This window comes from Salvelinus alpinus, chromosome 7 (assembly GCF_045679555.1).
Source record: "Salvelinus alpinus chromosome 7, SLU_Salpinus.1, whole genome shotgun sequence".
NCBI classification, from domain to species: domain Eukaryota; kingdom Metazoa; phylum Chordata; class Actinopteri; order Salmoniformes; family Salmonidae; genus Salvelinus; species Salvelinus alpinus.
Window position 1 is genome coordinate 54,050,942 of NC_092092.1, and position 12,952 is coordinate 54,063,893.

At 47.0% G+C, this 12,952-nt stretch overlaps 1 protein-coding gene across 14 annotated transcripts in view; it reads right to left on the minus strand.

Annotated features, from left to right (window-relative positions):
- Positions 1–10,237: 10,237 nt before the first annotated feature.
- The window catches only part of LOC139581234 (catenin delta-1-like), a 32,633-nt gene continuing 29,918 nt past the window's right edge, over positions 10,238–12,952 (minus strand). For 10 of the 14 annotated variants that reach the window (XM_071410785.1, XM_071410778.1, XM_071410784.1 and 7 more), the window contains 3 exons: positions 12,830–12,906; positions 12,591–12,645; positions 10,238–12,180 (listed from right to left, as the gene is read on the minus strand). In XM_071410785.1, coding sequence (XP_071266886.1) covers positions 12,125–12,180; positions 12,591–12,645; positions 12,830–12,906 — 188 coding nt within the window. In that variant the 3' untranslated portion in view covers positions 10,238–12,124. Of the gene's footprint in view, positions 12,181–12,557; positions 12,646–12,829; positions 12,907–12,952 lie in introns of all 14 variants that reach the window. The other 4 variants (XM_071410781.1, XM_071410780.1, XM_071410783.1 and 1 more) reach the window with 4 other exon arrangements.

A 12,952-nucleotide genomic window follows, 5' to 3' on the forward strand; every position in this document is an offset into this window, starting at 1 on the left:
TCTTCATCTCTTCATCCATACATACGTTTCTCCCTCTCTTCTGTATGATCGGTCTTTCGTGGTTTGAGCTCGGTCCATCCGGTTTCCTCTCCTTGTCCCTCTCGTTCCCATTCTCTCCATCTCTCACTCAGCTCTGTGTCTGCAGGACCACCCTATTTTTCTGGAAGGCTGAGGAGGCAGTTACCTGAGTGACATTGACATCCTCCTCCTCTGTGGTCACTTCCTTCCCAGACTCCTCTCTGTCCTCGGGGTGTACCTACTCTCAACAGGCTGGGGGTTCTGGACCTGTGAGCGTATGGGCCGGCGCGACTAGCTCTGCTTCTGGACTTGTCCTCGCTGGCTCTCTCTCCTCCCTTACCTTCGTCATCTCCTCCTTCACTCCCCTCCTTTTCTCGCTTGTCCTCGCTGGCTCTGTTTCTCGCTTGTCCTCGATGGCTCTGTTTCTCGCTGGCTCTGTTTCTCGCTGGCTCTGTTTCTCGCTGGCTCTGTTTCTCGCTTGTCCTCGATGGCTCTGTTTCTCGCTGGCTCTGTTTCTCGCTGGCTCTGTTTCTCGCTGGCTCTGTTTCTCGCTGGCTCTGTTTCTCGCTTGTCCTCGTTGGCTCTGTTTCTCGCTGGCTCTGTTTCTCGCTGGCTCTGTTTCTCGCTTGTCCTCGCCTGGCTCTGTTTCTCACTGGCTCTGTTTCTCGCTTGTCCTCGCTGGCTCTGTTTCTCGCTAGCTCTGTTTCTCGCTTGTCCTCGTTGGCTCTGTTTCTCGCTGGCTCTGTTTCTCGCTTGTCCTCGCTGGCTCTGTTTCTCGCTTGTCCTCGTTGGCTCTGTTTCTCGCTGGCTCTGTTTCTCGCTGGCTCTGTTTCTCGCTTGTCCTCGCCTGGCTCTGTTTCTCGCTGGCTCTGTTTCTCGCTTGTCCTCGCTGGCTCTGTTTCTCGCTAGCTCTGTTTTTCGCTTGTCCTCGTTGGCTCTGTTTCTCGCTGGCTCTGTTTCTCACTGGCTCTGTTTCTCGCTTGTCCTCACTGGCTCTGTTTCTCACTGGCTCTGTTTCTCGCTTGTCCTCGCTGGCCCCGTTTCTCGCTTGTCCTCGCATGCCCCGTTTCTCGCTTGTCCTCGCTGGCCCCGTTTCTCGCTTGTCCTCGCTTGCCCCGTTTCTCGCTTGTCCTCGCTGGCCCGGTTTCTCGCTTGTCCTCGCTTGCCCCGTTTCTCGCTGGCTCTGTTTCTCGCTTGTCCTCGCTGGCTCCGTTTCTCTCTTGTCCTCGCTGGCTCCGTTTCTCACTGGCTCTGTTTCTCTCTTGTCCTCGCTGGCTCCGGTCCTTTCTCCCACCCCAGCTGAGGCTTCTACTCTCCTCTTTTTCTTCCTCCTCGTTTCTCCCTCTAGGCTGGTCTGTTCTGCAAGGAGGCTGGTCTGTTCAGGTAGAGATGGAGGGCTAGTAACCTTTGGTCTGCCTCTCCCTCTCTTCACGATAGCCACTGCCCCAGACAGTCCCCTCACATTCTTCTCGCTCTGTCTGATTGGCTGAGCACTCTCACGTCTGAGCTTCTCGGGGGTTCTGATTGGGGGATTGGGTAGGGGTGGGGATTTCTGGGTAGTGTCAGACTCTGCTGCTGGCCGGGCTTTGGTCTAAGAGGGATGACTATAATTAGACCACTCAGCCATAACACATCTATACAAATTATACACTGCTAACAATTTACTAAAGAATACATGAAGTACCCCGAGTAAATAGTAATAGATGTTTCATAACAGAAAATGTTGAGGACTGAGCTTTGATCTTTTCAGCCGACCTGATTGCGCCGTTGCGCTTTGAGACTCCACCCCTGGTAACACCTTAGTCTTTCTTCTCCAGTCTAACAACACACACTGCAGGCTGGCATGGCACCTTTGTTGTCCACAAACACCTGGCAATGCATCAGCGACCTGATTGGGCTGATGGCTCGGGGTAGGCGTTTCCCTGGCATCCTTGTGTTTGCATAGCACCTCGTCAGTATGGGTGCTATGTATGGGTGCTATACCTCATCAGTACCTGGCAACGCATCCCCCGGCAACGGGCCACCCACACTCTTGCGGCCCCTCTTCTTCATTGAGTACCCTTTCTTTATCCTCCTCTTCCTGATCAGCGGTCTGGGTCTTTTCCTGTCTATGTTCCTCTCCCCATGACGTTTCCTGGGCCTGACTCTAAGTTGGATGTTGATATCGCCTAGCAACTGCCTTTTGGCCATCACCCTCCCCACTTCCCCTGGGCTGGGTGGCACACTGGTAGGAGGTAGAGCTAAGGTGGGCTGGACACTTTTACTAAGGGCTGAGTGTAGAAGAGGTGATGTGTGAGATAGTGGGGGTTGTGTGTGTGCGGGGTGTGTGTGTAGCTGTGTTCTGAATGAGGTGTGTATACCTGGGCCAGGTGTGTGTTACTCTGCCCAGAGTTAAAGGTGTGTTGTTGTGTTCTGAATGAGGCGTGTATACCTGGGCCAGGTGTGTGTTACTCTGCCCAGGGTTAGAGGTGTGTAGCTGTGTTTTGGTTGAGGCGTGTATACCTGGGCCAGGTGTGTGTTACTCTGCCCAGGGTTAGAGGTGTGTAGCTGTGTTCTGAATGAGGCGTGTATACCTGGGCCAGGTGTGTGTTACTCTGCCCAGGGTTAAAGGTGTGTTGTTGTGTTCTGAATGAGGCGTGTATACCTGGGCCAGGTGTGTGTTACTCTGCCCAGGGTTAGAGGTGTGTAGCTGTGTTTTGGTTGAGGCGTGTATACCTGGGCCAGGTGTGTGTTACTCTGCCCAGGGTTAGAGGTGTGTAGCTGTGTTCTGAATGAGGCGTGTATACCTGGGCCAGGTGTGTGTTACTCTGCCCAGGGTTAGAGGTGTGTAGCTGTGTTCTGGTTGAGGCGTGTATACCTGGGCCAGGTGTGTGTTACTCTGCCCAGGGTTAGAGGTGTGTAGCTGTGTTTTGGTTGAGGCGTGTATACCTGGGCCAGGTGTGTGTTACTCTGGGCTGTGTGACTGTCGCTTTGCTCTTCACTGACTTGAGTGCTCGGGGTTCTGTGTTCAGCTGTGCTGGGCTGTATCTATGCTCCACTATAGTTCCTGAGGGCGGTGTAAGGCTCCAAGAGGCTGGCTGTGCTCTGATTGTCTACCTGTGTGCAGCTTGACCCCTCACCCTGTCCCTCTGCCCTCGAGTTGGATGCTGCCACCTACAGCTTAAATGACCTGAGGAAGTGATCCAGGATGTCACTCAGCTTGCCCTCCCTATGCTGCTGCTGCAGCCCCACTTCTGATGACGACTTGGCACTTCCAGAAAGGTCACCCCCACCGGTCACCTCGGCAACAGTGTCCATGGTGCTAGGAGCTGCTACGGCAACGCCCCTGCCGGTGTCCTGGTCTAGGCCCATCATGATGTCCTCCAGCAGGCGGTCAAACTGCTCGGCTGAGTCCTCCTGGGGAGGGGGGGGGGCATCACGGGGGGAGGAGGGCAGTGTGGAGGAAGGCCGGGGTGAGGGCCAGGAAAGGGACCAGGACGGGAGGAAAGGGGGGGTGAATGTTGATGATGGTTTGTAGGCCAGAGCCTGGTAGAATTGCATGGGTAGGACATGGAAGGGGATGGGTTTGACACGACCTCTCTGCCACGTTATCACTGGGAAGCCATCCTGAGGCAGAGAACGTTACCAAACACATAATACACTTATTAGACTTTACAGCATTGGCAAGTGAAGAACGTACAAACATATAGTTCTAAAACCAAATAGATACAGTTGAAGTCGGAAGTTTACATACACACAAATTTATTGTTAACAAACTATAGTTTTGGCAAGTTGGTTAGGACATCTACTTTGTGCATGACACGTAATTTTTCCAACAATTGTTTACAGACAGATTATTTCACTTATCATTCACTGTATCACAATTCCAGTGGGTCAGAAGTTTACATACACTAAGTTGACTGTGCCTTTTAACAGCTTGGAAAATTCCAGAAAATTATGTCATGGCTTTAGAAGCTTCTGATAGGCTAATTGACATAATTTGAGTCAATTGGAGGTGTACCTGTGGATGTATTTCAAGGCCTACCTTCAAACTCAGTGCCTCTTTGCTTGACATCATGGGAAAATCAAAAGAAATCAGCCAAGACCTCAGAAAAAGATTTGTAGAGCTCCGCAAGTCTGGTTCATCCTTGGGAGTAATTTCCAAATTCCTGAAGGTACCACGTTCATCTGTACAAACAATAGTACGCAAGTATAAACACCATGGGACCACACAGCCGTCATAGCGCTCAGGAAGGAGACGCGTTCTGTCTCCTAGAGACGAACGTACTATGGTGCGAAAAGTGCAACTCAATCCCAGAACAACAGCAAAGGACCGTGTGAAGATGCTGGAGGAAACAGGTACAAAAGTATCTATATCCACAGTAAAACAAGTCCTATATCGACATAACCAGAAAGGCCGCTCAGCAAGGAAGAAGCCACTGCTCCAAAATCACCATAAAGAAGCCAGACTATGGTTTGTAACTGCACACGGGGACAAAGATCATACTTTTTGGAGAAATGTCCTCTGGTTTGATGATACAAAAATAGAACTGTTTGGCCATTATGACGATCGTTATGTTTGGAAAAAAAGGGGGAGGCTTGCAAGCCGAAGAACATCGTCCCAACCGTGAAGCACGGGGGTGGCAGCATCATGTTGTGGAGGGTGCTTTGCTACAGGAGGGACTGGTGCACTTCACAAAATAGAGGGAATCATGAGGAAAGAAAATTATGTGGATATATTACAGCAACATCTCAAGACATCAGTCAGGATGTTAAAGCTTGGTCGCAAATGGGTCTTCCAAATGGACAATGACCCCAAGCATACTTCCAAAGTTGTGGCAAAATGGCTTAAGGACAACAAAGTCAAGGTATTGGAGTGGCCATCACACAGCCCTGACCTCAATCCCATAGAAAATGTGTGGGCAGAACTGAAAAAGCATGTTCAAGCAAGGAGGCCTACAAACCTGACTCAGTTACATCAGCTCTGTCAAGAGGAATGGGCAAAAATTCACCCAATTTGTGGGAAGCTTGTAGAAGGCTACCCGAAACATTTGACCCAAGTTAAACAATTTAAAGGCAATGCTACCAAATACTAATTGAGTGTATGTAAACTTCTGATCCACTGGGAATGTGATGAAATAAATAAAAGCTGAAATAAATCATTCTCTCTAATATTATTCTGACATTTCACATTCTTAAAATAAAGTGGTTTTAATGTACTTGGCTAAGGTGTATGTAAACTACCAACTTCAACTGTATGTAATAACAGAGGTGTGTGTGACAGTGTGTGTGAAGTCAGAGAGATGTCACTTACGGGGTAAGCTGCTGCCATGCATTCTATTGGCCCCTTCCTCCTTTTCTGCCCTGCCGCGAGGCTCCACCCCTCTCCCCACACCAGTGATCTCCTACGCCTCGCTCTGCCCTCGCTTCTTTAGACGGATCTTGATTGGCCGCATCAGCTCTCGGGGCTTCAGGTAGTAGTGCCCCCGCCACTCCCCGTCCTGCAGGCTCAGACTCCCCACCTCCACAGTCTTCCTCTGGGACACCTCCACCATCGCCTGCTCAACTTCAGACCACTTCATCTTCACTGCTTCCCTTCCCCCTTCCTCCACCACCACCACCTCCTCTCGGCCTCCTGGCTTTGTTCCTCCTCTCCTGGCTCCTCCCGCCCGCCTCCTCCTGACCCCCCTCCCTCTCAGGTTCTCCTCCTGTGGTTGGGTGAGATCTGATGAATCCAGCGATGTTTCCCTCAAAGAACCATTCTGCCTCTCCCTCGCCCCTGGTCCAAATTCTCCCCCTCCTGGTAGCCCCGTCCTCCCATGTCTGGGGGGGATTTGAGGTGAAGGGTGCCCCTCGTTTACATGCTCTTGGCAGACAGGAACATAGAGGGGATGGATGGAGGGATGAGAGGAATGGGGGGAGGACGTAAACAGGTGCAGATTCTCCAGAAGGCATGAGGATGGTAGAATTGGGATTGTTAGGGGTTTGATTCTCAGCTAGAGGGCAGTTTAGCAGGTGAGACGGGGGTGTAAGGAATATTAGGAGGGAGGGAGCGGTACGGAGAGGGGAACAGGAACAATAGAACCAGAGGCCTCCGTTCCCTGGATGGGGTGACATCATCACCGTGGGACACACTTCAGAAGACTGTCCCAGCTGAACCTGCGAGTGAGGTCAAAATGTCCATGGCGGACAGATGGGCCCAGGGAAGAAGACGTCATTGAAGTCCCCTGTATCGGTCACACTCACCTTTAACTCACAGGTCTGAGTCCCGGAGTCTTTTTCATACCGAGTTGGTTTCACCTTCTCTCTGAGCCTCATGGTGAGAGCTTCTGCTCTTCGCTTCTCCCTTCCATCTTTCTCTCTGTCTGAGCTTCACTGCTCTGCAGGGGGTCTGTCTGCACCCCCACGTCCCTCGGTGAAAGCCCCTCCCTCCGTCTATCCTCCTCCACCAAGCTTTGACCAACACTTCCTTGACTGCTGGACCAAATCTCCCACCTCCCTCTCGTCCTTATCATCTCTCGTTCCGACCTTCACCAGTCCTTGGATTCCCAGCCTGGCGGCAGCAGCAGCTACGGTCCCTTCCTGCCACTCCACCTCCCCCACCATCTTCCCAGAGTACAGCAGGCCCACCAGCCTCAGCAGGGTGCAGGCCACCAAAGCCTGGAACTCCAGTAGGTGGTTCTGCCCAGAGGGAGGTGGACAGCGCACAAGACAGCTGGGGGCTCTGGGCGGATAGGATTCAACTGTGGGCTTGAATTTTTTATTTTGGCTACATCAGATGACACATTGGCTAATCAGCCCATCTGTTAAAAGCATTTAGTTATGAGTTTAGACTAGAGGCAAGGCAAAATGACTTAATGAAAGTTTAAAATGTAGGGCATAATCACATCATCCTTTATGTCATCTAAATTGCAATCAGGGTCTTGCAGACGTTGGTGACAGGTGCGGTGAATTGACAGACCGCTACATAATCACAGCCAAATTAGCACGTCAGCTACAAACACTTGACTCAACCAATGAGTATATGGATCATATTTGAAGTGGTGGACCATGTAAATAGTTTGTTGATGTGCACTCTGTATTAGCATTATATAAATAACTTATGTTTAACCGTGTAATTAGATAGCTAGCTAGTAAACGTAAATTCAGACATCTTGCACCAACAGCTGCTAACGTTTGCTAGGCTAGCTAGTTGACAGAACAAAATCATGGATCGCTTTACTCACCTTTATCCAAGTCCTTTGATATGTCCTTTTCTCAAAAGAAAAACTGAAACTTCAAAGCATCGAAAATGCTAAGTGAATAAAAGTTTAAATCATTATTTATATATATTTTTTAACAGGATATGTTTTTCTGTATTTAACTCTTAATTGACTGAAGGCTAGCCTGCCTGTCACGCTCAATTTGGTTAGGTGATTGACTGGTGACTGAACGCTAAATGGGTTGCCATGTGTGTGCACCTGTAATAAATCTGTGTGAAAATCCTGCAAAAGCTGGCTATGTGTGTAGTATGGACTGTATAATGTACAGACAAGTAAATTTGTTCAAACCCAAACTTTATTCACCATCAATTTGCATTTTTCTCCCCCCAAAAAAACAATTATTCCTCTCTTTCATGAATTGTATTCATCTTAAACAAACTGTGTAGTTAAAGGCCTACCGGAATTTAAATAATTTAAATGACCGTCACACAGACAGTTATACAGGACTAATAAATCTAGTTTAAGACAGAGCATTGTACTCTAATTATTGCCTAGTTATGGTCCAGACTCCTAATCTGCACATTATACATAGCCCAAGGGGCTGTTGAACAGACGTAGGGACACAATTGAGGCAATCAAAGACGGAAAGAACCCTCAGGGAGTCGGCGTGCTGATCTAATCATGATCTGATTAGGAATTTCATCGTAAATTCCACAGGGAGATTCTAAAAACCTTTGATCCACCTTCAAATGGAATCTAATTGCACAGGTAGAAGCATCCTAATTCTACGACTCAAGTTCAAAGGGTTCCATTCCCTGTGTGTTCAAAAGGATCAGGGTAAAGGACTGGGTTTGAGGGTGCCGTATCCTTGTGCGGTTTGGGTCTAGGCCAACGTTCCTCGAATTTCTCAAAGAAGAGTGGATCGGTGAATGGCCCGGAGTAGATTATGTGCTGGATCAGGTACATGATTGCCACGACCATTGCACTGATCAGAAAGAATGGTATGAGCGGTCGCAGGTAAGCCCACACGACCCCCACCTCATAAGACAACGATCCAAAACCACCTTGGTTACCAGTGTGAGAAGTGTGGCGAGACGAGCCTGGGAACAGGGTGGGAGACCCATCCCGCGCACCTCGCGTGTTGGAAGGCGGGGGAGAGAGGTAATCCATGCTGGAGTAGTAGAATGAACAGTATTGCAAAACTGTCTGAATAGTTCAGTTATTTTACAGCCGGATGTCTTCAGTTAGCCTAATAATCCATGGGGGAAAAAATATGCAAAGAACATTCTCTAATTCTGTAGTTCCAGTTTCTTGGCACTCTAATCGCGTGGACCAGACAATTCCTGTGCGCAATAGCCTGGGTACGATGTTGCTCTCGCTCACAGCCAGTCACACACAAACACGAGTTACCCCCAGGGCTTGTGAATAGTCCATGGCTCTTAATGGTCAGAGTTTGACCTGAAGAGTTGAATCATCACGGGTCAACGTGATTGAATCCTCACTAAAATGCCATTGTCTCGGTCTCAATCTGTTCTTTAAAATTGTCCTTCTCCTGCCCTGCTGTGTTGATTCTGGAGGAACGTGACACTGCGCATGATTGAGAGAGCAAATGAAGGAGAGTGGATTCTTTAAATAGATGTAGTACCAGTAACAAGGGAGCCAGGAGAAAGAATCTGCTGGGGAGAGGGACACAGGCCACATGCATACCGTACACACTCTTGCATGCATTCTATTAAAACACCTATTCTCTCGCACACCCCCAAGAGTCGTCGTGATCCATCCAACAGCTGTAGTTTAATTGCATAGGCCAGTGTTTCCCAACTCCGGTCCTCAAGTACCCCCAACAGTACCTATTTTTGTTGTGGCCCCGGACCAGCACATTCTGTGTCTCTAATCATCAAGCCCTTGACAAGTTGAATCACAACATTGAAAATGTGTGCTGTTGGGGGTACTGGAGTTAGGAAACACTGGCATAGGCTATAAAATGAAGAGATGCCTCAATTAAAGGGTTTACAAGCAGACACTGAGGCACTTTAAAAATGTCCAACGCAGCCATTTTTTAAATCTCAATATCAAATAATTTCTGGGTAACAATTAAGTACCTTAGGGATTTTGTTTCTAATTAAAAATAGCTTCTTAGCAAAGAATAATTTCTCAAGCAAGAATTTTGCTAGGACTGTCTGGGAGTGTGCAGGGGAAAACTGAAAATGAGCTGTTATTGACAGAGAGGTTTGGAACATTTTCTTATTGGTATATTAACTAATTTACCGCCTGGTGCCGTCACCAGGCAGGCAAAAACTCCATCCTACCAAAACAGGCAGACATTTCAGGCGCTTTTCAAACCGCTTTTACACTAAAAAGGCATTAACATCATTCACAATATTTTTCCAACCTCGCATTTTTGACTACACTGGGCCTTTAAAGCCCTTATATTCATCCGAATCACCAACACACAATACCTTATGTACCCCCACACACACACTCCCACCCTGGTGATCTTCTCACAGCGTGAGACATGAGACAAAGGCAGCTGAGCACATCAACACTAAACATTAATCTGTGGTCAAATGTTCCCCCGGGGTCATGTTAGCCTTTTAGAAAGCTTATCCTGGCTTTAGAGACAGCGCAATAGCAATGGCTAATGATTTGGGCTATAATGTTGGCCAAGGTATAGACTCAAAAGAAAATTCAGAGGGCTAAAGAAACAATTTTAGGCATCTCAAATGTAGTAGAAGCATATTTGGGGAGGCACAAGACTGAGCAGGCCACACAAAGCTTAAAAGCCTTCATGAATATTAAGGTGTGAATGTGTGTTTGAAGAGAGGGAGTCTGGTTACCCAGACAGACTAAGCTGTACCCCTTTAATTAGACGTGTTTATCCCCAAGAGCACATCTCCAGCTGTCACACACGCACACAAAACATGCTACTTGAAGAACTCGTCATTGTGCTAACGTTAGTTAGCATTGGCTCACGAAACTACCTCAAAACTTCCTTCATACTGGACACAGAGACATAAAAATGCCCTTTAAACATCAAATCTGGTCTGAGAAAAGATCTTTATTTTATAAAAACAGCATTGCCAGTTACATACTCCTACTGAAGAAAATGAAACTTTTCAGAGCCAAGGCAAGTTCATCATAATTGTACATGAATAGGCAATGCTACAGAGAAACGACGCATGTGGCAACAATATAAAAAATACAAACAAAAAAGATGAGTAGTCTCCTTTGCCACTAAAGAAAAGTTGCAAAAGCATAATAAAAAAAAAAAAAGTATAATAGAGACTGCATAATGCTTCACCCACCACTCCCAAATCAGAAAACAATACTAAAAACGCAAAACACGGACACAAAATGAAAACTCAAAGTATATATAAAATAATAAAAAAATGCTCCCAAAATGTTCTTTTCTTTTCCCCCCCTAGTCTATGCTCAAGTCTGGTCCTACCGTCTGTTTATACTTGAGTCACCTCTGAGGAATCCAATTCTTCCGAAACATTAGTGTAATTTCTACAGAAAACCAACCCCTCTCTCTTTTTCAACCAATGCCTTTTGAGTCCATTACGTACAGCACATTGTTCTGGCTAGTGTAACAGCAAGTACTGACTGAACTACCGTAGTGTTATTATTAGTGGTATAGGAGGTTCAGAGCATTGCTGATAGAACAGACGATTAATGTTTAACATGCGGAAATCAAGAATCTGCCAGCTCTATGCAAAAGATTGATAACGTAAGCGTGCCAAACACCCCCCTCTAGGGAACAGGCCCCAGGTCTGTGTAACAGTGTGGGGAATGCGTCCCTAGTGTTATAGTTTAGTGTTGGAATGTTATTGAGCAAATGTAGGACTAAGAGCTGTGGTGCTTGTTAACAGTGTGTGAACAGTAGTATTCCAGCTAATGGCACAGCAGCAGCAAAACCCACACTCCAAAAGGTGTATGAGATCGCACTCTCACAGCCATCGTTAACCACATAGACTCAGGAGGGTTCGAAAAAATAATGTAACATTCTCATGTAAAAAAAATCATTAAATAAGGTATCACAACAAAAGAAATAGAGGCAGTTGGTACATCTGTAAAAGCCACAATTTAAAAAGACAAAAAAAAGATATTTGCAAAAGGAGTAGAAAAAACATGAAAGCACAATATGAAGTCCTTAAAAATAAAACAGGCTCATATGGGTTGTTTGTTAAACAAAACCACTCATGCACACACAGGTCTCCTGTATGACACTCATGCACGCACACACACCGGCCTCACACGCTCTCCCAACTACCCCAAAACCAACCAGCCTGTTAGACACCTAGAAAAGGTGAAAATAACTCCCATACAAACATTCTGAACCTATGAGGACCGAGCCCCATTGGTCCAGCAGCCACGCATGACATTTCCACTCACCAATCCCAATCTGGGCACCACTTAAATTAAAATCAACCTTAAAAAAGGCAGACACCTTCCTCCCCAATCAAAACATTTCCTCTTTCTATATACACATACCCTACAGATATTACAAATAAATTCATCTCAGGATGCAGATGGCAGTAATCTGATTCACAACGATGAAAATAACAAAACACTTGGATGAGTATGAGGATTCTAACAAACGACAGGAAACACTCACTGAGCCAAATGTTGGAAGTAACCATAAAACAGAAATAAACAATGATTGTCAAACAAAGACGATTGCCTTGAGAAAAGGGAATATCAATATAATTTAAATAACAGGGAATATATTTCTGACGCTACTATGGTGTGTGTGTGTGTGCGTGCGTGTGTTCAGTTTGAGTGTTAAATATCACTCTGATTGCAACACAACCGCTTTCTTTGGATGCCAACCCTCATTCTTCGTAACCACATAGCCTTGCGATGGAAGGAGAGAAAGAGGGGGATGAGAGAGAGCGAGTCCGTGGGTCTCTAGTGTTCTCTGCTCAGCAGTGGCAGGGCTGGGGCAGCTCACCCTGGGTAATGCACCCCATCAGTTCTTCTGGAGGAAGAGGAGGATGATAAATACCACGTGTCATCAGTGCATGTGGTAATATTTAAAAGAGTAAAACAAACCGCACACAAGCCGATTTTGTGGTACGAGTATGTCAGTCTATACACAATATGCCAAAATGCAAGTGCCTAGGGAATACGGTTAGTTTTAGGGTTTATGATACACCGCAGCGCACAAGTACAAGTCCACACAGCATACTATACCGGTGTGAAAGCCTTCAATCAGTTTTCACTGCACATTATACTGGGTACAAAACCAAGGTACTGGAATAATACAATATAGACAGAGTTACAAGAGAAAGGTTATAAGTTATAAGAGAAAGGATGGCGATTTAGAGTCCATGCAGGACAAGAGGTGAAACGTACCATGCTGTTACATGCAGGGGGGAGGGGGCTAACCATCGTAGGAGTCCAACAGAGGCAGGGAACCCTTTCTCCCCCCATACACCCCACGCTGAGACGGCATGAGAGAGAGAGACGTGGAAGAGATACCGTGAGTAGAGGTGACGGTCGTCAACCCCAAAGGCAAAACAGAAAGACGTTTTGAAAAAGGTGTGAAGGAGAAGGTTAATAAAAGTGTGTTTAAGTTAAAGAAACAATGTGTACAGGGCGGGGGGGGGGGGGGGGAGCAGTGTTACCTGTAAAGTGTCTGTGGTGTCGAGGGAGTTGTCCAGAGAGTGTCTCCTCTCCCGCTGGTCCAGTGTAGAGTAGGCTTCTAAAGTGGAAGAGCATGAATCAACATTGATTTTAAAAAATCTACA